General features: G+C 34.0%; 2 protein-coding genes and 1 long non-coding RNA gene across 3 annotated transcripts; 1 reads left to right on the top strand and 2 right to left on the bottom strand.

The window, feature by feature from the left end:
* Window positions 1-264: 264 nt before the first annotated feature.
* Window positions 265-13,216, bottom strand: LOC104645521 (uncharacterized). Its single transcript, XR_002026783.3, has 5 exons — window positions 12,276-13,216; window positions 11,186-11,704; window positions 2,765-2,831; window positions 2,232-2,292; window positions 265-483 (listed from the first exon to the last, which is right to left on the bottom strand). It is a non-coding gene; the product is annotated as an uncharacterized lncRNA (long non-coding RNA).
* An 87-nt stretch (window positions 13,217-13,303) lies between these two features.
* LOC138341683 (uncharacterized) lies at window positions 13,304-14,501 on the bottom strand. The gene has a single exon (XM_069293265.1). The coding sequence runs from the start codon at window positions 14,486-14,488 to the stop codon at window positions 13,310-13,312; it is 1,179 nt and encodes a 392-aa protein (XP_069149366.1). The 5' UTR covers window positions 14,489-14,501; the 3' UTR covers window positions 13,304-13,309.
* A 5,855-nt stretch (window positions 14,502-20,356) lies between these two features.
* On the top strand, window positions 20,357-27,246 carry LOC101255042 (large ribosomal RNA subunit accumulation protein YCED homolog 1, chloroplastic). Its single transcript, XM_004231479.5, has 2 exons — window positions 20,357-21,041; window positions 26,558-27,246. The coding sequence occupies exons 1-2, from the start codon at window positions 20,557-20,559 to the stop codon at window positions 26,967-26,969; spliced, it is 897 nt and encodes a 298-aa protein (XP_004231527.1). The 5' UTR covers window positions 20,357-20,556; the 3' UTR covers window positions 26,970-27,246.
* The last annotated feature ends 698 nt before the right edge of the window (window positions 27,247-27,944 follow it).

The raw sequence follows: 27,944 nt of genomic DNA, 5'->3' as shown, positions 1-27,944 counted from the left end.
TGAAAAAAATGCAATATTATATGGATTCAAGGAAACTCATTTTCACAAAGACTCCCAAACACATGCAACATGCACCCATCGTACACCCTAGACGATAGGGCATCCTTCAAGTCGCCACACGGCGTATTCGACCTTTCGGAGGCCTTATACGATCCCTTTGATATCATTCATCACATATGTATATATGAAAAGTAGTGCGAAATTAAAACTTTTCACAACATAGAACCATAGTTCCAAAATTATCTTTATAGAAAACATAGGAAATATTAAGTATCGTTTTCGCCATCTTAGACACACAAATATCTTGGGTCACGGCCCATGTATCAACATAATAGAAATAACAAAGTCTAATATAATGTCTTTAACAAGAAAATCTAAACATGACTATGTCCTCGAATTAATTGAAGACCTACCCCAACTTGCTTCAATGAATACTAATGCCAAAGCTTCACTTCAATGACTCCTCTCAATCGTCACCTACACCTTTAGAGATAAGACAAAGTATATGGAATTAGTACATTAGAATTCACTAAGTATGGTGTAATGCAATAAAATCATGTTAAAAGGACATTTTACTTTTAAGTATGCTTTCCTGCTCGTTTTGAAGAAAATATTCATAACATAAGTATAAGATTCAACCTCAAGTAAACATATCCACATATAAGTCACATTCCAAGTAATCCATATTATAGGATTAACATTACTTCAAAACATATAAGCATAAAACCTCCTACCAAAGGTTATCCTAAGACTAACTTGAGTGAGTTATGAAGTGACCCCCATACAACCTCTTCACACACACCTAAGTGATCCTTAAGACTGCCTAAAACAAGATTATTCCTATTTCATCAATTATTTCCCTACCTAAAGTTACTCTAAGACTCACCTAAGTAAGACATGAAGAGACCGCTCATACACCCTCTTCAAGCCTACCTAAGCAATCCTCAAAGTTACTCTAGATAAGTATCTTTTCATTTACATGCATTAACTTAAGTCAACTATGTTCATTAAGCCATTTAGGATACATTCACCAATTAAGGACTTTACATAATGGTCTTGGAGAAAACCTAGGGAACCTATACCCTTGTACCTTTAAAGCCTACTTGTGTCATGTCTATAGGGTCTCATTCCACTACCTAAATGTTGTAGAACTTATCCAATACTAGAATGTATACCACATGATGAGAATAAGCAATAACCGACATAGACTATAATGGCTAGTCATGGAATCCTGGAGTCTACCCTACTCCAATGGAGGGTGTTTTACTTGCCAAGGGTAGAACTAGGACACATACCATGTAGGTACATGGTTAAGGAGTATCAAGGGTTTCTTTGTACTTTATTCTCAACTTAAGTAGAGTAACTCCCCAAGCATATCCACTAGGTGCTAGCCTTTGTTCTCATAGAGTAATTCAATCACAAAGGCATATGAAGATGTTCATAACAAAATCATAATAAACCTTACCAAATATGGGTCCACTAGGGCTGCCAAAAAATTGTTAATAGGATAACTAATGACTTCCTTAAGGATGGTTTTGTGACATTCCAGTCAACCAACCCCTAAGTCCATTATTCGCACAAGAAGGATATCATTACAACTTTCAACTTCAAGGCTATCATAACCTTCTTTCTAGTTTGAAGGTTCCAAGTTAATGACCCTCTTAACCATGTTCAATGTCATATTTCAATCACAGATACACTTAAATAACAAAGGTGTTTTAGCCTACTTAGTTAAGAGTCATATTCACATTCTTCATGTATCAAGTAGAGAGACATAGGTCTACCAAACAAGACACACTTCATCGTCATTTTATTACATGCACAATCACATTTAAGTAGCACATAGGGACATTTAAGTCCACTACTACTCATTCCTATTGAAACATAAACGTAATCCACCATAAGACTCATATTGCCTAGTAGGAAGAATCATACTTCAACATCAAATGTACACACATAAGAACATCATCATAGTATAATATGATCACCTAATGCCAATTAGGTGACAACATGCTTTCACTTCATTCATACTCAGATATCACATAAGCCTTCACAATGACCACATATACAAGCTATATAACTAGATAACTTCACAATTTATAAAGTAACGCCGACAAGGCCACATTCTTCACAATTATAGCACAGAAGCACTGCCACCATAAGTAGACCATACCAATCAACATAATCCAATAACTATACCACACAATATAGAAGAGGTTAGGTCATCTTACCACAATACCATCAACATCTCCAATCCTTAGCCAATCCAACCAATTCAATACATAAAGGCTCCTACCAATAGTCATAATCACCAATTCAAACCAATAATCAGACCAAAGAATGATCCAACACAATACGATATGAAATTTATCAAATTAAGACAACCTATATACAATTCTACCATAATTCATTCATATATCATGTCACGACCCAAGATCACACCCTAGGAGCTAGGGGACTCTGAATCGCAACGCGGTGTACTTGACCTCTCATAGGTCTTGTACAAGCCTTTCGAATCACTCATCGCATATACACATATAAAAAGTAGTGCAAAATCAAAACTTTTCACAACATTCGAATAGTCTTTCAAAATATCTTTCATATAAAAACCGTAGGAAATACTAAGTCTCATATCATCAAGTCCTTACACAAGAGTACTTTGGACACACACATGCATCAACATATAGTACTACTAAGTATGTTACAATATTTGGAAGTAAGAAATCAAAAGACATCTATGCCCTCGAGTCAAATGAGGACATACTTCAAACTTGCTTGAAAGATCCTATAATCCAAGCTTCGCTCCTGAAATGCCCTTCACCTATGAATAACTTTAGAGATAGATAAAAGTACGGAATTAGTACAAACTTGTACTAAGTATGACATAATGTATAAAAATCATGATAATAGGCATTTAATGGAAATATGCTCTTTTTTATTAAAACATCATAGTATAAGCATAATAAGAATATTTACCACCTTAGAAACACATTAGATAACACTTAAGCATTTAATCACAATTTAAGGACATTATAGTGAACTATGTCACTATTATAGTGAGATAATTCACTGTAACAGTGAAGTTGTTCAACTTCATAGTGAACCCTTTTAAACATGCGACCTTCTCACTAAAAGTTATCCTAAGACTCACTTAAGTGAGACAAAGAGAGACCGTCCATTGATCTTCTCTAATCACACCTAAGTGATCCTTAAGACTACCTATAATGAGATAAATACACTTACAATACACTAAACACATAACATGAGATCCTCCTACCAAAGGTGATTCTAAGGTTCACTTCAGTGAGTTGTGAAGCGACCACCCATAGAATCCCTTCACACACACTTAAGAGATCATTAAGAGTACCTAGGATAAAATCATTCTCATTTAATAGAATAACATACATATAATATGACATTCTCCTTTCCAAAGGTTATCTAAAGACTTACTCAAGTAATTCAAGAAGAGAATGCCCATACTTAATCGCTCCAAGATTTACCTAAATAATCCTTAAGACTTCCTAAGTTTAGATTATGTCTACTTAAATAACCTACTTTCCTATCTAGAGTCGTTCTTAAGACTTACTAGGTAAGAAATAAAGTGACCATTCCTATGCCCCCTTCACACCTTAATTAGACAACCATTAACTACTTTAAGTAAGTACCATTCATATAAAATGCTTTCTAACTTAAGTCATCATCTTCTTTAGTTCATTTAAGAGAACTTCATCACATGGTATTGAAGAAGATCTAAGGACTCACTCACTAACATCTTCAAAGCCTTTTGTGCAATTTCTAGATAGCATCTCATACCAGCACCTAAACTTGATAGAACTTCTCCAATACTAGTAGGTATCCCATATAATGAGAATAGGCAATAACCGACATATACTATGGTAGCAAGGCATGGAATCAGGACTTGTAACCTACTCCGATGAAGGGTGTTCTACTTGACAATGGTAGAGCTTGGACACATCCCATGCAGGCACATGGTTAAGGAATATGAAGGGTTTATATGTACCCTAATCTCATCCTTAATTAGAACTATTCCCCTTACGATACTCACTCGGTGCTAGCCTTTGTTCTCATAGAGTATTTCAATAAAGGAGTACATGAAGAGGTTCCATATCTTGTTGATAACCCAATCACATTCACCTTACCAAAGAGGTCCCCTAGGGTTGCCTTTCAATGGTTAAAAGGATGGCTCAATGATTTTCCTAAGGATGATTTCATGTCGTTTGAGCTTACCAACCTTAAGTCCACCATTCACATAAGAAGGATACCATTACGACTTTCGACTTCAAGGATATCATAACCTTACAACTAGGTTGAAGGTTCACATAAAGGACCTTCTTAGCAATGTTAAAGGTCACATATCATTCATCCATGCAAGACTAAGAGGATTTAGCATCCTAAGTCAAGAAGTCATATTCTCATTATACATGTAAAAGTAAGGGACTTAGGTCTACCTAAACAAGACACATAAATATTTTATACCTTTCAACTAGCACATAAGAACAACCAAGTCAATTTTAGGTCACTATATACAATACTATAGGATTATCAACAAAACAAGACTCATATAGCCAATTAGGAAGAATCATGCATCAACTCTAAGACTACACACATAATGACATAGTCATAGTCTAACATGATCACCTAATGTCAATAGAAGAACACATATTTCCACCTTAATCACATGTAGATAGATATGATCATACTTCACATAAATCAACTACACAAATCATCATAATATATCAATTAGTTCCGACAAGGTCATGATCATCATAACATATAAAGTAACGATGACGAGGCCACATCATTCACGAGTAAAACACATAGCATTGCCACCATAAGTGGACCATACCAATAACATCATAATTCAAGACCTACATTAAATAAAATAAAGATAATTAGGGCAGCGTACCACCAATCCATTCTCACCACTTCAATCCATAGCTAAATCATCCAATACAATACTTAAAAAGGCCCTTACCCATGTCCATGATCATCAATTCGATACAAAAATCATAATACTCAATGATATAACTAAATTCAACATAGATTTATCAATCTAATATAGACAATAATTCATTCCATACAATTCTTACATCATTCAATAGCCCAATAAAAATTACACTTGAATTCATAAGCATTAGGACATAATCAAGTCACCCACAAATTACTCAAAAACTAGGGTTCATGAATTACGCGGGTTCATAGATTAATTCGGTTAAATATATATAATTAACATCAATTTAATAAATATATAATGATTCAAGAAGTTTTATGCAAGAACATATTGATAGATATCAAAATTGGACAAGTTCATCTTCAGAAGACTTTAGAAATCACTTTGAAATTTGGCTCCTTGATGAAAAGAGTTTCAAGGATGAAGAAACATACCTCAATGAATCTAAACCACTAAATTGATGAAGAATCACCAATAAAATCTTCAATCCAAGCTTTTCCTTGAGTTTTGGCTTCAGTGGAGTTCTAGAGAGTTTCTTAGAGAATTTGGGTTTTGATTTTAGAATAATGAATTCATCTAGGTAATTAGGACTTACAAACCCTCTTAAAGTACCTAGAATACGCTTAGGAAACTTCCCAAACTCTTATTTGGATGTAGGGTGAATTTACCAATTCACCCTAGCATTTAACAGTGAAGTTGCGAAGTTGCAGACTTCACCTACGCGTGGCCTTCGACGGACCGTCTCCCGCGACCAACGGACCGTCCTGCTGGTCCGTGGTTTGAGTCATTAGGATGGTCCTTGGAAGCTTAGTATCCCACGCCTAAGTCTTGACCGACTCCCTCCACTTATAGGGCTTTGACCAGGCTACTGGCCGTCGATTGCCATCTGTAGGTGGGACTGCTTTTGGCAGTTTTGGCTACCAAGATGAGTCCTTCCTCAAGGACCCTTGGTTGGTCCTTGAGGATGTTTTCTTGGACGTTTACAACCCAAATGTAATTGTAACCACATCAATTTCATCCAAAATGAACACATAAAACTAGACAAAACATACTAAGACACACAAGGTCATTTCAAGGTAAACCTTTCGAACGTCATGGACGTTCTTGAACGTTTGACCTCCAAACTTCATGAAACTTAACACAGTACCTATACACACTATTAAAAATCATATAAGGACACCATAAGATCATGACTCACACATATAAGCATATAAAGACACATAAGTCCTATAGGTGACTAGTCGTCAAACGTCTTGGTCGTCCCTTGACGTTTGACTTCCAATTCACCTAATACTTTAGACACAACCTCATTACCACATTATAAACAATTTTAGGACCATATAAAATCATGAAAAAAATTTATGATCTAGTTTCACCTAAGTCATTTTAGAGGTATTACATATCAATAGCTCAATACGATCTATATAAGGATTCAATACAATAGGGACAATGGTCAAATCACCCATAATATAGCCAAAATTAGGATTTCGTTATTTAGGTGGGTTCGTAGGAATTTTGATCAAAATTAATTCAATTAATATCAATTATATCGTAAATCATTGATTCAAATCATTTTATGCAAGAACCTATGGCTAGATATCAAAATAGGAGATTTCATCTTTTGAGAAGTCTTAGAAAAGTCTTTTGAAGTTTGGCTACTTGAAGAAAGAATATTCAGAAATGGACATCATACCTTGATTTATGATTAGCCACAAAATTTATGGAGAAATCAAGCTCCAAGCTCCCACCTTGCTTCAAGCTCCAATAGATTTCTAGAGGATTCTTCTTTGGGGTTTGGATTTTGATTTTTGAATAATGAACTTAACATGAGGTTATAGACATATAAAACCACTTAAAATACCCAAAAATCCCTTAAGTAACCGCCCAAACTATTTTTAGACTAGGTGATTACCCAAAAAGCCCTTGGCTTGGCCGAGGCCCTGCAAAAAATCTGTAGGTGTCAATCGATGGAACAAACGATAGCCCTTTGATCAAATGACTGGCCGTGTTGGCACTCCTTCATTTGATTCAGAGTATTAGGAAATGGGGATTAATCTCCCACCACCAAGTATGGAAATACGTCCCAATCGACGGGGCATCGATGGACTTAGTGTCCGTCGATTGGCTTCGTTGGTTAGGACTGTTTTGGCAGTCTTGACCCACAAGTTGGGTCCTCCTCAAGGACCCCTAGGGTGGTCCTTGGGGAGCCTTGTCCATATTTTTTCAACCTAAATAAATACTTCTATGTTTTAGGAACCTCTCAAATCAATTTGAACCAAAACGAACACGTAAAACATGCAAAGGCATACTAAAACACACACGCACGTCTCAAGGTTAGCTTCTGAACGTCTTGGATGTTCTTGGACGTTCGACCTACAAACTCTTCCAAACTTAACACACTGCCTCTAAACACTATAACTAAACATTTTAAGACCTTATAATCTCATGAAACACATATTAGGATCTAGATTCACCTAGTTCGTCTCAGAGGTGTTACAACTAGGAAACCCTAACTCTCAAGTTTGAATAGTAAGGAGAAAAAAGACAATATACCATCATCCCTACAACATTACCATGCTCCCACACTTATAAGGAACCCATCACAATAAAAAGAAAACTACAACTTATCGAAGCCCTTATCCGAATTTTCTTCCTTATTGGCTTGAAGAGCGTAGAAGTAATTCTTCTTTTGTACACCAACAATCGGGTCATTATAGGGAGCTTGCTTGACATCGCTTCCTCTAGTATCAATAGTAGGATAAACTCTCACCTTGTGATCATTCTTCCCACATCCATAGCATCCACTAGTACCGCCTAGACACTTCCAAAAGTGCTTCTTTCAACAATTTGAGCAAATAGGTTTATCAAGTTATGAACCACCACCCCTCTCATAGATAGCTTTAGGAGAACTAGGAACATCTTGATTTGGAGACCTCTTATTAAACCTAGGTTGACCTTGCTCATCGGCTCTTCACATCTCTACCCCTCATTTCAAGCTTCGACTCCTCAATGGATTGAGCATACACAATAATCCTAGATAGAGTTGTGTTATCATAGAGCATTGTCGTACAACACTCTTCCTTCACAAGATTGGAAACACCGGTCAAGAACCTACTCATATCATATCTAGGGTTAGACACCAAAGATGGAGCATATTTAGATGATAATGTAAACTTCAAAGAATGCTCTTCCAGACTCATGTTACCTTGCCTAAGATTTATAAACTTATTAATCTTAACCACTTTGTATTCACAGGGAAAGTGCTTCCCTAAGAATGCTTCCTTAAAATCCTTTCACTGTATAGGACCCGATTCAACCAGCCTATTATCCTTCTATTGTGTGTCCCACACTTGAGCAATCTCTTTCAATTGATTTGAAGCCAACTTTTCCTTCTCCCTAAAAGATGCCCCTATAGCATGGACTATCTTATAAACGTCATCAAAGAATCCCCCACCTTAGAGACAAGAAAGGTAGGAGGATGCATCCTCACAAAGTCCCTCAACATAGTGGTCATGGTACTCTCAAGAGCATTCACCCTAGGCCCTACATCTCTATTTGCTTGACCCGTCATGGATCGGGCTAGGGTAAGAAGAGTTTCTCTAAACTCCTCATTAGTTATGTTTGGGAAACCACCAGAACCTCATTCCCTTGATTAGCTATAGGGATTTTCACCTTGAGGTACTAGCTCATCTAGGGGAGGAACAGCCTCATTCACTACTCCTTCTTCCACTCTTCTTGTGGATGTACTTCTTGTATTCATATCCTATAAAAACAAAAGAAGAGATTAGGAAAAGACACCTATAGAACTCAAATCTATGGCATGACACAAGAGTAATGAAGAAAGTGAAACTTTTATCGTCCTACAACCTCTCGCTCATAGATGTGTCGTGACTCACACCGATGAGCAAGAATCTACTAGACGTGTCCTCATGAGACTTTGAACCCTAAAAACTACTTCATAAACTCATGTTATATACCAAGTTTTTTACAACCAAAAAGTACCCTCTAGAAGTAACACAACATACTGGACCTCTCAAAGGTCTTATACAAGCCCTTAGCATCACATAAATATGAAAAGTAGTGAGGAACTTAAAACTTTTCACAATAAAGTCAATTAGAAAACCCTTTTATAAAACAAAAGAAGAACTAAGTCTCATCACAAAGCCACCTTAGACACATCTCATTATCATATGGTCACGACCCTTTAGATTGAAAATAAACTTATGTCTAATACAAAGTCTTTAATGAAAGAAAACTAGAAACATAGTCCATGTCCTCGACCATACGAGGACATACCAAAAGTCTTGAGAGAATTCTTCAATTCAAGAAATCATTACTTGCAACCACCTATACTTGTAGACATAGAGAAGAATAGGAGTTAGTAAAATTAAGCATAAAGTAAGATGAAAATGCAAGAAATCATAAAAAATGGGACATTTTAGTTGAAATATGTATTTCATGATATTTTAGATAAAAATCTCATAAACAAGGTATAAAAGTCATCATCCAAGTCCATCATTAACTACATAAGATAATACTCACATAATCTTCAAGATACGACCATAATCAATAAGTAATCCATTTAGCCATTTAGATCCTCAAACTAAGGTTATCCTGAGGCCCATCTAGGTAAGATATGAAGAGACCGCCCATACAACCTCTTCATACACACCTAGATGATTCTCAAGACTACCCTAAGCAAGGCTATATCCTTTCCAACACAACCACAAAAAGTCAACATTCATTACTAAGATCCTAAAAGAAACATTCATGCATTCAAGGGACTTCACATAATGGTCTTGGAAGACCTAGGGAACTCACTTTAGCATCTTCAAAGCCTACGCGTACTATGTGTATATACCGTCTCACTCCACTACCCACACGTTGTAGAACCTATCCAATAACTAGAGTGCATATACCACATAATGAGAATAGGTATTAACCGACATAAACCACACTAGCTAGGTACATAATCCAGTTTCATAAGACCCCACACAGTGAGATGTGTTTAACTTGCCAAAAGTAGAATTAAGGACACTTCTCATGTAGGCACATGGCTTAGGTTATATCAAGGTTTTTTTGTACTCTAGTCTCATCCTCAAGTAGAGTTACTACCATAAGTATATCTACTCGGTGCTTTTCCTTGGTTCTAATAGAGTAAGTTCATTTACATAATAGTATTTGAGAAGGTACCATCTCTAAGTCCTACCAACTCATAATACCCCTACCAAGAAGGGGTCCACAAGGGTTGTCGATCAAGGTTCATTAGGATAGCTCATTCATGAAACGGGTACCATGCTAGGTCTATTCGATTCACTTCATTATTAACCTTCTTTTCATATTAAAGTTATCACATTCACTTAGGGTTCTAGACTCATCAAGAAGGGGCACCATTCTTAGGTTTACAAGTTTAAGACACACTTTAGAACACCTCATTTATCATTCATGTATGAAGTAGGAATCATAATCACATACCAACATTTAGAGGAACATGTTTTCATTCACAATATCACATAGCTTTATACAAGATCTCCTCAAGATCACATGAACACCTTCACATTACACAATCAAATATACAATATTATCTTTCACATTGTACACCCATAAAACCATAACATCATGATACTACAATCACATAATAATGCCGACAAGTTCATGTTCCTAATAATTAAAACAATTAAGCACTTCCACCGTAAGTGGACCATACTAATCAATAGAAATTCGATATCAATTCTACATTAAATAAGGGAATTAGGTCAACTTACCACCTTCCTATAGCCACAATCACCATTCGTCAACATCTCTAACAATTTCCACACAACAATAGAGCTTACCCATTATCATACCCATAAGTCTAGACCTCCAACTCATCCTTATATCCACATTCATCATACATATAGAGATAGAAAACAATAAGAATCAATAATATTAATCAATCTTAATACAATCCCCTCCATAATCAATCACAATTACCAAACCCACTTTACAAGCCAAAATTAGAGAATTAGGAAAATCATGGATTCATGGAGTTTTTTTTATCATAAAACCATCAATTAACATTGAAAACATCATAACTCATCCATTCAAACCTTATAATGCAAGATTACATGCTTTAGAATTCAAAATAGAGTTTTTAGGATTTTTGAGATCTTTTGAAAATCATTTGAATCAGCTCCTTGAATGATAGAAGAATCAAGTATGAAATCACCATACCTTATTGAAGTCATATCCCCGAAATTTGGGTTGAAACCTTTGAGAATGGACCTTCTTCCTTGGAGCTTGAAAGTTCTTCACTGGAGGTTTTCGAGAGAGAGAATTTAGAGGGAACGGAGAGCTTTTGATTTTGAATTGAGGGTTTTTGTATTTGATTGGTGAAGTGGGGTAAAAGTGACTCAAAAACCATTTATAAGAAATCCCAAAGTACCCAAAACACCCCTACACTAGTTAGACCTTCTAATTAAGTCTAACTTGACTTTGAAACGACACAACCAAATCTAGGATATGGTTGCGCGTCGCGGTGGCACTTTCCAGTCTTGTTTATGCAATTTAATTTGAGGCAGAAAGGTTCGTGACAAGCCTGCGATGCAAAGTCATCTTTTTGCTTCTAAGTGTTGGGCGTGCGACGCGCCATCACCTCCAAAAATGGGTGTTGCCTGCACGCTGCCTTGGTAGCCTCTTAGTAAAAGTTTGTCCTCCTCGAGGACCTTTTGGTTTGTCCTTGGGGAGTCATACCTGAAAAATTTGACCCTAAAATCGTTTATTAAGACACTAAGGCCACCTCCACTGATTTTTTACTCTAAACGACACATAAAAACAAGGAAAACATACTAGAACACACTAGCACACAAAAGACTAGTTTACGAACGTTTTGGTCGTCCTTTAACGTTTGACTTGGAAACTCTTTACAATTGACTTCACAGGCTAAATTTCATTATTTTAACAAGTTATTAACTCAATAAACTCATGTGAAAATATACTTTATCCTAGTTCATTTAGAGGGTCGTAACAGATAGGGAAGAGGGTGTATGTATGACAACTCTTTTGCATCTTTAAAGGATAAACATCAAGATGAAGAGATAGGTACAAATATGTCAATCAATGCAAACCAGATGATAGGCAATAAGTAGCACGTCGGTTCCACAAATGAATTGATAGAAGAGATTTTGTACAAAAAGAACAAGTAGCAAATCATACATAAAACAGATAAGATAAACAGGGTGGACATGATGGGGAAAATAATAACGATGCCAAAGATTGGAGAGATTAGTATTCCTGCAAATTCAGAAAAAAATTATTCAGATACCTCAATGTGCTTAGGAATGTAGTACGATAGGGATGGAGATCAAAAGATCGGTGATAGTAACAATAGGAAGGTTCCAATGCCCACACTTGTAGTAGCAGCAGAGAGAATAATGTTGATGAAGAAGAGATCCTAGGAGATATGGTTGAGCCTCAACATGGTCACATGAGCAGGGTTAAATTTAACATACATGGATATAAAAAGCCACAACAAGGTGATGATGAAGAATTAATACACCTTTTCTTGCTGGAAAAGGTGTGGAGGGGATGGAAGCGTAAAGAGAGTATTCAGAAAGATGAGAGATGTAAGGATGAAGGTGTGTTTTATTTATGAGGAAAGCTCCTCTATTTATACACAAAATTTACAAACTTTTGGCCAAAAGTGGCCGACACATACTTTACACATGGCCTCTCTTTATTCGGCCGACACAAGAAAACAAAATACTTACTATTACTACTTTATATAATTGGCCGACAAACTTTTTACATGATTGGCCGACAAACTATTTACTTTACGACTTTTATACAATTTGGCTTTTTATAGCCGACGCAACACGACAAAAATTATTTCTTTCTACATATGGCTGATATTCAGCCGACACAAAATTTTAACAAAATACAAAATACAAATACTTTTTTTTTTTAATGGAGGGGATGGAAGCGTAAAGAGAGTATTCAGAAAGATGAGAGATGTAAGGATGAAGGTGTGTTTTATTTATGAGGAAAGCTCCTCTATTTATACACAAAATTTACAAACTTTTGGCCAAAAGTGGCCGACACATACTTTACACATGGCCTCTCTTTATTCGGCCGACACAAGAAAACAAAATACTTACTATTACTACTTTATATAATTGGCCGACAAACTTTTTACATGATTGGCCGACAAACTATTTACTTTACGACTTTTATACAATTTGGCTTTTTATAGCCGACGCAACACGACAAAAATTATTTCTTTCTACATATGGCTGATATTCAGCCGACACAAAATTTTAACAAAATACAAAATACAAATACTCTTTTTTTTTTTTTTACTTATTCGATTTGTACGTCTGGTATGACATTATCTTCTCCTTGACATTTTGAACATATATGGTCGGGGTATTTTTGTCCAATAATTTTGCAATATCTGGTCAATAATTCTTCCGAAATAAACCCTTTCCTTAATGCTCTTGTTGTTGGTTTTTGCTCTGGCTTGAGTAGACTAAGTATCCATTGGCGTATCTCTTCCATATCTTGTTCTCTGGTTTCTTTAGAATTTGAATATATCATAACTTGCTCTCGTACATAATAGCTCCATACTGAGTTTCCGTTTAAATAATTGTTAGTTAGTTCATTTAGGATAGTTGCTATTCCTATAACTCTTTTGTTGGCGTAGAATTCTGGTATCTCAATCTTTTGTATTTCTTGTTGTATTTCGATATCTTCTGGAATTATCATATCTCTGGTCAAACCAATTTTTATAACTTGTATAATTGGTTTTATCTCATCAAATAATATCTCTGCTGGTGCTGAATAAAACTTTATATAAAACAATGTTCCTTTAGTAATTCTTTTATAGTTCATAAAGGCTTTGTATAGCTCTGGTATGGTAGATATTTCATCTCCTGTTTGGGTATAAACTGTATTAAGTAATCCATAACTATAACATGTTTTTACTAGATTTGCATTGGTGCCCGGTTGTGCTATTAACTTATTATATCCTTGTAGCTTTTGGGTTATAAAATCAGTGTTAGGGTTTTTGGTAGTTGGAGATCTAGGTGTTGAGTTTAAATAATTTTGGATTTTATAAAGGTTTTCAATATATGAGCGGGTTATGTGGTTGTAGGCTTTTTTATCTTGGTTTAAACTTTCTGAGTAAGTATGTATTTGCGGTGGTATAAATAATGAGTCTTTTTGGTTCTTTGGAATAAATGGTTTATCGAAGATTTTGTTCATATTTAAATTTGTATATCTTATTCCACTAGCTCCTTTTGTTGTAGATGTGCTTGCTGTAGCTGCATTTAAACAAACATTGTCATGGGTTTTATGGAGTTTCCCAACGTCTCCTTCTAGTTCTGGCTTTTTACCGTCTGCCGAACGACGTAGCTCCGCATTTTTAGAGTCATGCTGCTGACTTGTAGATTCTTCCTTTTCTTCTAGCTTTTGAATTCTCAATCCCATACTGTCCACTTTTGTACAAAGTGTAGTTAGGGTTTTGAGTATGTTTTCCATAACATTATCTTGTCCCGGCTGTGTAACTCTGTCTTGATAAATAGTCTGCAATCATATTTTTGTCAGTTTTTATTACCTCAATTGTAAATGTAAAATTTAGTATGTTTAATACTAGTCTCCTTATTTCTTTTGTTGTAACTGAATCATCTAATTTTTTCGTTATCCACCATTTTACTTGTGTGTTATCTGTTCTTACAATAAATTTATTGTAAACAATATATGGTTCAAATGCTAATAAATATTTATATAATGCGAATAATTCTTTTCTATTTATTTCCCATTTTATTTGTGCTTCTGTATAAGATCCTGAATAATATCTACAATGGTGTTCTATTTTTTCTTTTTCATATTTGTATTTTAAAACTCCTCCATAACTATGATCACTTGAATCTGTTTCGACAATATAAGTAAATGTTTTATTTTCATCAGGAAAATATAGTTTTGGTAGTTTTTTACATAAATTCTTAATATTTCTTATATGTTTTTTATCTTTATCATCAAAATGATATTCTACATCTTTTTTAAGTTTTTTATGTAATGGTTTTAGATGTTCTGCTAATTTTGGTATATATTCTCTTACCTGATTTACTAATCCTAGAAAGGATTGTAATTTCTTTTTTGTATCTATATTTTCATCAATAGTAATTATTTTTTGTACTATATGTGTTTGCATTTTTATTCCATTTTTATCTATTTGTATTCCTAGAAATTCTATTTGTGATTTCATAATTTCTGCTTTTCTTTTACTCAAACTTATACCTGCATTTTTTACTATATGTATAAATTTTTCCAATAATCTTATATGTTCATCTTGTGTTCTAGAATATAATAATATGTCATCTATATATACAATACAGTTTTCTAGCTGGTTAAAACAGTTATCCATAAAATGTTGGAATCTACCTGGTGCATTTTTATATCCAAAAGGTAAAACATTCCATTCATAGAAACCTTGCGGTACTGTGAATGCTGTTAATTGTTTAGATTCTTCTTCTAGTTTTAGGTGGTAAAATCCTGATTTGCAGTCAAATTTACTGAAATAATTATATCCTTGTATTTGTCTTATTTTTAGTATTTTGTTTGGTATTGGATAATTGTATGTTTTGGTTTTAGCATTTAGATTACGATAATCTATGACCATTCTACTTTTACCTCTTTTTTGTTCACTATGTTTTATTACTATAAATGCTGGACTTGTATGTTTACTATTGCTTTTTTGTATGTAATTATTTTCTAACAATTCATTTATATGTATTTTAAATTCTTCTAGATCATCAAAGTTATATTTTAATGGTTTTTGTGTTATTATACTATTTTCATCTATTAATTCAATTTTTACTTTTGTCTTATGTTTTTCCTATCCTTGTAATGGATCTTCACTATATAATTGTTCTATTTGTTCATTAATTAATTTGACTTTGTCTATAACAAATATAATAATTTCTAATTGCGTTATTTGTTTATTATTTATATTTTCCATTTCTTGGTTTATCTTTTCACTTCCTTTTATCCATTCCATAGTTTTTCGTTGTTTATTATTTACTCTTTTTGCTCCTATCTTATTTCCGCATGGTGTAGTAAGCCACCAATGTGTTTTTGTTATTATGTGTGGATAATATTTATCTAAAAATGGCATTCCTAATAACATATCTTTTGTAGTAAATTCAAAATTATACATTTCTTCTATTGTTAGTATTTTATCCCATATTTGTATTTTTATATTTTTTGCTTTGTATTTAATCATACTTCCTTCATTGTTAAATCCCGTTACTACCATAGGTGTTTTTAATTTTTCCCATTTATCTTCTGGTAGGCAATTATATTTACATATATTCGCTTCTGCTCCTGTATCTATCATAGGTGTATAATATCTGTTGTAATATCCTTCTACTATAATTTTTGCAAGTATAAATATTTTCATTAATCATTTTGTCCTTTTTATAATTATTTTCTTATTTTGACAAGTTATTGTTAATTGTTCATTTTCTATGTTGTATGGTTTAACTTTTTCTAACCATTTTATTCCTAATGTAATATTATGATCTCCTTGGTATATTTTGAATTGTATTATTAAGAGTATTCCTCCTATAATTATTTCTTTTTCTGTTGTTTCTTCATTCATGTTTACTATCTCACTAGGTAGTCCAGGGCATGTATGTCCTGTTCTTATAATTTCTTCTTCTAATACTAACTCTCTTGTTATATAATTTTCTTCTTGTCCTGTATTTATTAATATTTTATATTTTCTTTGGTCTATTATTCCTGTTATGAAATAATGATATGGTGTTATTTCTTCTTTATCTAATAGGCTTTGTGGAATTTCATATTTTCTTTTAGATGTACTCATCCTTGATGAGGTAGCTCTTGTCAATGTATTTGGTACGCTTGAAGTGCTTAATCTTTCTTTTACTATCTCTAAATCTTCTTCTATATCAATTTCTTTATAGCTATAGTCATTATTGTCTATTACAGTAATTATTTTTTCAAAAGGATTTTCTATTTTTATTTTGTTAATTTTATTTTTTGCTGTTATTTTATGTTTTGTTGTTAGTATATATAAATTTTTACATCTTGCTGTAAATAATTTGCTTCCTGGTGCTAGTTCTATTCCAGACATTTTCCAATATAGAACTAATGATCTATCTATGTTTTTATCTGTTAATGATACTGTATAATTAGCACTTATTGTAAATTTAAATTTTTGATATATCAAGTTTCCTTTTACTGCACTTATTACGCTTTTTTCTATAGGGTGTACAATTCTATCATCTGCTAAATATATTTCTATAGGTGTATCTATTCCTTCTCTAAAGCAGACTTTTATTAATATTTCTGTTCCTCCTAAATGTACATATTTTATTGGTGATTTAGCTTTTATATCTTGTATTTCTTTGTTTATCATTCTTTTATTTATTATAGGTATATATGCTTTTCCTCTTGTGTATTTGCAATCTATGATATGTTCTTTTTGGCTAACTACATAGTATTCTTCTTTTTGTCTTTTAAACAAATTTCTTAAAATAGGTATTTCTAATACTTTTTCAACACTTAAATCTAATTCTTTTCCTTTTATTTGTTCAAATATCGTATTATCAAATATAATTTTCTGTTCTGATGATTCTTCATTTTGATATTCTTCCTTAGATATTATTTTTATTTCATTTTCAGACATTATATTTCTTCATCTGTTTCATTATTATCTATGTTAATATTTTCTTCTTCATTCTCAGTTTCTATATCTGATACTTCATATATACTATCATTTTCACTTAATTCATAATCTATGTACTCTATTTGCATATATTTTTCATTATCTATAATTAATTCTGCTATCTGTTTTCTTTTTGGATTTTTGGGTAATTTACAATCTTTAGCTATGTGTCCTATCTTTCCACAACTATAACAAGTACATTGGGATATCTTTCTTTTCGGTCTGTATGGTCTTTTTATTTTATAGTTTTTTACATAATACCTTCGTCTTGGTTGTTTATATTTATATATAGATTTCTTTTTTCTATAATTTTTATATCTTTTAGATTTTTGTTTTTTAGTTGTGCATCCAAATTGTGGTGCTATTTTATTTTTGCAACATGATAAATTTTTATTTAGTACTTTTTCCATTTTTAATTTTTCTTTTTGGTTTTCACATAGTTGTATGAACCATTGATTTAAAAATTTTATTCTAGATCCTAAAGTATCTATCATTCCTTCATTATTCCAATCCTTTATTACGTTTGTACTAAATGGTTCTGGTAATTTTGTATAATATTGTTTTCTTATTTCTTTTGCTTCGTCTAAATTGTATTTAGCTTTGTAATAATATTCTTTAAATGCGCAAGTATATTCTTCTAAGTAACACATTTTACATATAGCTAATTTTGTCATAAGTTGTCTATTTATTATTTTTTCTCTATTTTGTTCTCTTATATCTGTAGTCATGCCTCCAAATTCATTTCTTATTGCTGATTCATATTTATCTAGTATATCTATATTTGTTGCTCATGCAGATCCATCCATTTTCTTATCATTCCTAAGTACTTCTAAACTTTCCGAGGGTAGATTTTCTATCCATAATTTTGTTGTTCCTACAAATGTTCTTTCTATGTATCTTGGTGTTTTTGCTGTTTCTATTTTATTGTCTATTAACTGTTTAGACATATTTCCTATCCATATTAATATTGCTTTATTTATATCTGCGACACAATCTAAATCTAAAAAATTGTATTGTTCATTTGCTGGTTTAGGTGTCCAATTTTTATTTAATCTACTGTTCCATATTGCATTATTTCTATCTGATTGTTGATAGCTCTCTGTATAATAAGTTGGTGGTGTTCTCCTAGGACTAACTCTAGGACTATTTTTGGGACTATTATCTGGGGTTTTAACTCTTGACGTACTAGGTCTATTCATATCTCCTGTGTTTATCTCTAATTTTTTCGATTTATTTATTTGTTCTAGAATTTCTGTATATGTTTCACTCATGAATTGATTTCACACAAATTTTTGAACAAAGGCCCTGCAATCATGGCAAAGAATCACAGTAAAGAACATTGAAGTAAAGGAAAAAAGAAGAAGAAAATGACATAGATATACAGAAGTAACGATTATCACCAAAGATGTACTGCAAAATAAGAAAAGGCAAGGGTAAAGGAGAGACGAGTACAACAATTACTACAAGATTTCAAATCATAAGGAAGATAAAATCAATTTCTGAATTATTCATAAAACATTGTTTTGAATATTAGGTCTGTTAAAACACATCCTTTCATGGGGTTCTACATTGACACATGTTTTTGATAATTGCATTGATGGAACCATTTTAAAGTAATAGGCAAATTCGGAGGTACAAAAGAAGGCTAGGGGATACAATATATTAATTATAATACAAACGAAAAGATTTGGGTGCAATATTCAAGTGGGGGGTTGTAGCATATTCTGAACAACGTTTGACACTACATCACACATTAGAAGATGGTAATCATATCTTAGTTATTGTGGTCTATGCTAATTGCTCTAGTATTGAGAGATTAAATCTCTGAAAAGATCTTTACCCAATAAGTCAGTATCTTACAATGTCTTGGATAATGGGTGGTGATTTTAATGTAATTCTAGGGAATAAAGAAAAATTGAAGGATTTCTAGTTTATCCAAATGAATTTGAGGATTTTGCCTTATGTCTTAACTATGTTTCTTTCTCTGGAAATTCTTTTACATGGTGAAATAGAGTAGATGAAGCATGTAGTTTCAAGAGGATAATATGGATAGATTTAATAATTTAATAAATAAATAAATAAAATAAATCTAAAAGAATTATTATTGACAAATTCAGACAGTGAACAAAGCTTATATGTTGTTATATAAATATTATATCATAACATATTAATTAAGGTGTTAAATTTTAACATTCTCTCGTATAAATTTTAATATTATCTTATAATAAGTTAATTTTTTTAAATTTTTCAATAAATTAATATTTACAATTACATTTATCTTTATGAATACTAGTTTTTTTTGTAGCATTAGCAAATTTATTTTTATTTTCATATTTTAAATCAATTTTAATAATTTATAAATTCTTGCAATTTTATGACCTTAGAAGTTTCCAATTGAAAAAATAGGACAAGTGAACCTCTTTCATTTTTTTACTTTTTTATTTTTAACATTAATAAAAGGATTCAATTAATAGCATCTTTCATAGTGGTATGGACAACTTCTATAGTTGTTTGGACAAATATTGAAGTTATCAAATGACTAAAGAAGTTGTTCAGACAACTGCAACATTTATTGAATGATTAAAGAAATAGTGCCAATAACTATAATAGGTATTGAATTAAAGTGTAAAAATTTAAACCTATTAGGAAAACTATCTTTCAATCTAATATTATATTATTGGTCAGTATTATTAAGACTTAAAAGGCTTCTGCACAATTGATTGACAAACTAGTCTCTAATTAACAAAAAGTCTCTTTCAATAGATAGACCTTCCCGTGGTGACATGTGATATTTTTTCTTCTTATTGTAATAATAAGATAGATTATAGCTGATGGTTTTGCCTAGTAGTTGTTGGAAATGAGTGTTGTATTGTCAACATCAGTTTTGCCCTTGTGTGGTAGCCTTAACCCAGAGAATGTTCAGCACATAACCAAGGTACGTTTGAACCCTTGGAAAATCTGTAATCTTAATTTTAGGAAGAAGGGGTTAAAGTTTGTAGTGAGAGAGCAGAAAAGTAATTTTGTTGATTTTGATTGGGAGGATGAATATGAAGATGAGTATGAAGACGAAGATTCGCCGTGGGAAGGCGCAGTTGTGTATAAAAGAAATTCTTCTGTTACACATTTGGACTATTATACCACATTAGAAAGGCTGGGGTTGGGCAAGCTCTCCACAAAGGTTTCAAAGTGTCGAGCTTCTGTAATGGGACTGAGGGTCACAAGACAAGTCAAAGATTATCCTGATGGAACTCCAGTTTTAATTTCCTTTGATGTCACAAGGATGAAGCACAAGTTGAGGCTTGACGGAATTATAAGGACTGTCATCGCACTCCCTTGCAACAGGTCTCTTTTTCCCTTACTTTATTTATCAATCCACTACTCCTTTTATTGCTAAATTCTACTCTTATCTTCACAACAAACATTGTATTTTATAGTCAGTTAAAGCATACACAACTGGACAAGCTGTCCCTAAGGAGATGGCCGATTGGTTGAGGCTTAGGAATAATCTGAGATCCTACCCTTGGTCACAGGACTTATCCAACACCTATATTTATTTATTCGCACTAGTTGCCCGTTGATTAGTCAAGGTGTGAACAAATTAGTTTAAATACCACCGATATAAACAACTATAGATGTATGCCACATTTGACAGAGGGCGCAAGTAGTACTTGTAAATGACACGTTCTTTTGATGATTTATTGGAGAAGAAAAGCCTCATTCTACATGTAGGCAACAACTTCCCATTTCTTAGAGGTCTTGTCAGAGTCACCTCTAGGAGTTCCCTGAGCCCTCTCAGATAGAGTTTTAGCAAATTTCCCGTCTACTCTGCTGATGAAAGCTTTCATCAGTTGCTCAAGACCTGATTGATTATGTTGTGGAGGCTGATATTGCTGCCTCTGCTGATTCTGGAACCCTGAGAATGCTTGCTGTTGTTGTCACGGATTTGCACATCCCTTTAAAGAGCTCCAAGAAAATCGAGGATGCCTTTATCCCATAGAATCAAAGTTGTTCCCTCGTCTCTGTTGAAATTGCCCGCCTCAGTTACCTCTCTCTTCTTTTGACATGGGTCCCTGTTGACACAAGTAGGGTTTCCCTGTCCACAAAATTCATACCTCGATGTTGGTGCTGCCTGTACTTGAGCTATATTGAGATGTTTAACATCATTCGCAATTGAAGCGATTTGAGTCTGTAATGTAGTGTATGCATCCACTGGGTGTACCCACTCAATCTCTGCAAGTTCATTCAGAGTACCAATTGCTTCCTCGACTGTATGTTTTAATGATACGACCGTCCCTCTGCATCATTATCCTCCGTGAGACCAGTGACAACCCTTCCTAGATATTGGTCAACTACATCCTTGGTTCTATCCCATTGTGGGGCCATTTTCTCAACAGTCTTTGAACTTCTCGCATGCTTCAAGCAGAGTTTCTAATTCAAGCTGTCCGAAATTTCTGATTTCTTTCTCATTCTTGTCGTTTTTGTTGGTGGGAAATATTATCCAGAAACTTTGTGGTCATTTCATCCCAGGTGTGGATTGATCCTGTTGGTAGGCTCCTTAACCGGGATCTTTGCCTCATCTTTTGGAGAGAAGAGGATGCCCCTCAAATAGATGGCATTATCGGATGCCCCTTTGTAATGTAAAGTATTCACGATTTCATCAAAATCCATCAAGTGACTGTTTGAATCTTCATTTTGCTTCCCTCTGAACGCACACCTATTTAGAATTGATTGGAGAACACTGTGCTTCATCTCGAAATTATTGTCCGAGATAGGAGGTCATCTTACACTAAACTGTATCCCATTGCAGCTTGGCCTGGCATAATCTCCCAACAATCTCCCTGCCCTGCCATTGTTTTAATCCACTTGGTCCTCCACTTCTGCAGGAGGGTGAGTGTTTCTACGGTTAACAACCCCCTGATTTTCAACATCATCCTCCATGCCAGGAGGTTGTGAATTGTGATGATTGGGGTTGAGTGGATCATCAAGTGCAGTATGTCAACCATCCTCGGCCATGATGCTCTGACTATTGGACTGCCCTGAGACTCTCTGCAAGTTCCTTCTTAAGCAGGCATAAAGACTTCCAACTATGGGGCTTGTACTGAATGATTTCTTTTAATGACAATTGTGTCATACACCAAAATTAGAAACTAATACTGGTTGCCTTAGCGATCAGAGATAAACTTGAAATGTTAAACAAAAATAGTAACAAATAAAAGTCTGAACTAATACACAAGATTCTTTTTCAAACTGACACCAAAATATGAGTAGCGCAAATTACACAATACCTTACTTCACTAGTCAAACATAATATAGATAGATTACCGTTTCCTCAGGGATTGAAGTAACATCAACAAAACTTGCTCAGTATTATTTAGGTAGATTTCCTGGACTTTCTGATCAATATGAGAAGTGAAGGAGACTGACAATCAACGTATATGTTCTCATTAACAAGAAAAGTATCTCTAGATCAACACTCACTCTAAGTTATGATTGATTCTTGCGAATTCAATCATTACTTGTCATACCTTAATGAATCCAGATCTTCTTTAAAATAATCTGCTCTTCATGAATACAATAGTACTAGAACTGTATATGTTGCCTCTATAATGTCACATGTCTTAACTCAAGAAAACGCTTTCCAATTGTTTTCTATCAATAAATATTTACGTCTAAATCATTAAGCTCTTTCAATTACTTTATAGAAATGGGTAAGAAGAGTCAACCAAGAATATGAATTAATTTATCTAATTATCCTTCCTTCGAATAGAAAGTTACGCTGAACAAATCCACAATAGAATTTATCAATAGCAAAATCTCAGCTACCGATCAAGAATATAAAATCTAGTTAATGATTACATATAGTTTCCGCCAAACTCCCAAACAAAAGTGTACTCCATAGACAAGGAAGAGTTCACAAAATGATAGAAAAAACAAGAAGACATTACAACCGATCTCTCAACCCCAAACTTCCGTTTTGGATTGGAGAAAATGTTATAACCTCATCTTCCTTGCATTCTCCATCTTTTCCACTCCAAACCCAGATGCTTTAAATTGGGATGAGTTTGTAGTTTAGGGGATGTGTCGAACAAACTTCCAGAATTGCCCCTCGATTTAAAACTGCACGCCTTGACGTTGTATGCTCGCTCAGCTGGAACTCCAAAGGCACGGCTGACCACGCAGCAGTAGCAGCCATTTCTCGCTCACTGCCTCACTTGTGAGGTTGGCTGCATGATCACACACTGCCTTCCTTTTGTCTTTCAACTTGTTTCTTCTTCGTTTCGCTCATTTGGCTCTCAGGTTAGCCCCATATTCACCTGGATCCACTGTATTTTAGTAGTATCCAAGCTTCTTCCCTGAACTCCAAGGGCAAAGCTGATTCAGGCAGGAATTTGCAGCCATCAGAAGAAGGAGAAGGGGGTTTCTGTATGTGAGATGGTGGTGGTTGGGGGCGAGATACTTCTTTCTTCTACCTAAATTTCTTCATGAGAAGTTATATTTCTTCCTTAAACCTCTGAACTGTCAATCCTTCACATTCATTTCTTATAACCTGCCCTGATCCATTCATTTTGGTAATTTATATGATTTTCTTCGACACAATTGTCATAAAAAAGCAAAAAAGTGAGTTCTGCAACTTTCGTAGTTCTGATGACCTGCGTGGAATTTACTTCGTTCTGTTGAGTTCCTAGTGTTTATTGAGTTAAAGTGAACGCCAGGAAATCAATATATGATCCTGCTAATTGATTCCTCCTTCCTAAGTTCATATAAAACTTCTTCTGCCAATACATTAGGACTCATGAATGATTTGAATGAATGACTTTCCAAGTATATGACCTCTGATAATACTGGCCATGGTGCAGTGTTATCAAAAGCAAAAAACACAAAAAGGTCTAAGGCATGTTAGGAATATAAGCACAACTCGCACATAAAGCGTGGACTTTAATGAAAAAAGCCGTAAAGGGAGTACAAATACAAATGTATACATGTTTATTCCATGATTTTAGTAATTATAAGCGTGAACACAAATACTTGAACAAAAAAAGGGAAGAAAATTACGATAAAGCATAATATCAATTGTTTTCTTGGCAAGGATAAGTATGTCTTTAAATCTTGATGATGGCACTGATGCACACATTGAGCTAGTCAAGTGCTCAACACATTTTGAACCTCGCTTCAGGGCTTAAGCGTGCTTAAAGGGCACCTTTGACAACACTGCCATGGTGGAAGCCAAAAAGGTTTGATCTACATCAAATTGGAAGAAATGCCGCATGAGTCTTTGATGATGACCAAACTCAAAGCCCCAATGGCTATGGTTTGTGGTAAGAGCCAGCACATCCGTGTGATGTGTGAGTCAGGTGCATGTCATAGCTTCGAACCGTGCCATAGACATGCTGGTATTTAAGTGGAGAAGGGTAGAGGGGCTGACACTTGGGAATTTCTTGGTCATCCACAAAAAAAGAAGAAGAGAAGAGAGTCTCTCATTATGACTAGCGTTGAAGTTGTATAATTTATGTTACCTAGAGAATGTCAAAAAAGTTAGTACCTAGTTTTACATCTGTGTAAGGTGGTCAACTGGTGGCTACTGACTGAAATGGACGAAACAGTCTCATTTAACCTTAAACTAAAAGATTGAAATAATCCTGAACTATCCCCCATTTCTCCAAAAACTTACAATGCCTCCAGAGGGGACCAAAACGCGTAAGATTTTTTTGACATGTCATTTACTTTTCCTTGTTGAAGACATGATTAAGTAAATAAAAGTGTGATCTTTGTAAAAGCTTAAGCTTTTAGGTGAGATGGTCTCACACAGTCATACTTCAACATGGTATTATAGTGGAGGTTCGAGTCCCCCCCCCCCCCCCCCCCCCCCCCCCCCCCCCCCCAGCTATTATTCAAAAGAATTTTCATGTTCATGACTCATTAGAAAATGAATCAAGCCCGCACGTGAAGGGCCTGTTTAAGACATAATTAAGTAATGAATGTATGCTATCTCTAATTTCTTGGGGGTCATTTCGTAGAGTGTATAAAAGTAATGCAAAATAGAGTGTATTAGTAATGTTTGCATTAGTAATTCATGTATTGGTCACACTTGCGTTAATTATACATAATGTAAGATAGAGTGTATTAGTAATGCATGTATTGGTTATGCTTGTGTATTATACATAAATTATGTTTATGCATTGTTTGGTATGATGCATTAAATATATTATGTATTGCATAAAAAAAATATTTACAAAGATACACTCCACTATTCTGGTGGAAGAGATGTAAAAGAAGTTGTGAGGGGTAATTGAGTCTTTAATTGAGTTAATGCATGCATTAAAATCATTGCACTGCTAATATATAGAAATCAATGGTATTAGTAATGCACACCTTAATACACAATAGAGTTTGTAACTAATACAAACTTTAGTTATGCATATATTAGAAAGAGTACCAAACAAGGTACTAATAATACATAAGTCTGATGCATGCATTATTTTTCCTCATACACTACCAAACGACCCCTTAAGCTTTTAGATGATGATCACACACTTCAACACCCACACATGAAGGATCTGTTTAAGCCATAATTAAGTAATAAATGTATGCTATCTCTAACCACTTAAGCCTTTATATGATATGATCACACACTTCAACACACCTTAAAATATGTCTTCCTTGTATTGTTTAGATAATCTTTTTGCCTTACAAATGGTTCAGAAAGTAAAAATACTCTTATTTTACATGTATACATAACCTGAAAACTCTTCCTTGTAATTCTAATGTTCATTATTTGTTTGTTGTCAAATTCCATTTTCATTTCACTTCAAAGCAAAAATATTGGTGTTTGTCTAATGGTGAATATTGTACTTGTGAAGGTGCGGTGAACCAGCTGCAGAAAGTATCTTTTCAAACTTTTCCCTCCTATTGAGTGAAGAACCTTTAAAGGAAGCAGAGACCCTGGATATGGGCATAATGTTTGGAGATGACAAATTCAAAAGTTTTGTAAATGTGGAAGAGGAAATGGAGGAGAATGATGGTTGGATACCTTTAGAAGACCAGCTGTATTTTCCTGGTGATGAAAAAATGATTGACATTTCAAAACATATTAGAGATCTGGTGCACATAGAAATCACCATTAATGCTGTGTGTGATCCCAAGTGCAAAGGTTTGTGTCTGAAATGTGGTGCTAATCTTAATGTCAATAGGTGTAGTTGTCATATGGAAAAGATAGAGGAGAAAGGTTATGGTCCTCTTGGAGGTCTGAAGAAGCAAATGCAGCAAACATGACATTTTTTGGTGTGTAATACTTATTTTTTTATAAGTTGAATTGAAAGGTCTTTCCCTTTTACTTATTTTTTTTTTATATGCGAACAAAATTACTACGCAACTTTTGAGAGAGTTGAGAAAAAAGCGTGTGGATGTTGAAATGTTTGTTCTACTTCTCTCCCATTTCCTGTCACATGCCATTGTACGTAGTGGATATTGTTTGATCTCCACCTAAATAAAGTGAAAGAGAGAGATATGTATGAATTTGAAGTTCCAATATATTGAAAGGGTTCTAATATTTTGTTCGGTATTGAGCAAAGAAAAATAGACATGTAAAATTTTCTTATCTATAGATATGAGAAAAATAGACATGTAAAACTTTCTTATCTATAGATATGTTTCATCCTCTCATAGCTAGACTGCATATTAATGCAAGTATGCAACCATACCACCTTCTCAATGATGTTTATTTTTAAGAGGGCACCTGGTTTCCTACCCACTTTCTATGGAATGGATCTATCATAGAATTTGGTGAGTAGCTGTGAAAATCTGATCCATCTTAGTTTTTAACTGACTAGGATGAACTAAGATCCTTCATGTAGAGGCTTTTATTTTTATTTTTTTTTTTGCATGTTTTCCTCTAGCGTTAATTTGGCTTTGTAGAATCCCCAACCTGAGTCAATTAGAGTAAGGGTCTCAATAGGTTTCCAAAGCTACATTAATTTGTTTTTGAGGTATTGGTGTGTGATCGTAGTTATATAATGACTGAGAATTCGTTTGATTAGGGAGGGTTGTCATTTCCTCAGATGGGTCTTTTTCAAGATAGAGATGGAGTACAATTGTTTGGAGTACAATTGTTTGTTATCCATACACTATTCAAAATACCGCTATCATTGCTCTTTTGATCAATTCGTAGACATTAGCCTATTATTTTATAGCTAGGAGTCAACATTTCCCCAAGGAAAAAGAAATCTTTATTGGTTCCACCTCTTATTT

The sequence above is a fragment of the Solanum lycopersicum genome, chromosome 2, assembly GCF_036512215.1.
Source record: "Solanum lycopersicum chromosome 2, SLM_r2.1".
Lineage (NCBI taxonomy): Eukaryota > Viridiplantae > Streptophyta > Magnoliopsida > Solanales > Solanaceae > Solanum > Solanum lycopersicum.
Note: the sequence above shows the minus strand (reverse complement) of the source record. Positions and strands in the feature narration are given on the sequence as shown.

Bases quoted from the DNA above. Each gene is read 5' to 3' on its own strand.
- LOC101255042 (XM_004231479.5), top strand. From the start codon at position 20,557: ATGAGTGTTGTATTGTCAACATCAGTTTTGCCCTTGTGTGGTAGCCTT. The intron at 21,042-26,557 runs GTCTCTTTTTCC...GTACTTGTGAAG, and splicing joins ATCGCACTCCCTTGCAACAG to GTGCGGTGAACCAGCTGCAG.
- LOC138341683 (XM_069293265.1), bottom strand. From the start codon at position 14,488: ATGGAAAACATACTCAAAACCCTAACTACACTTTGTACAAAAGTGGAC.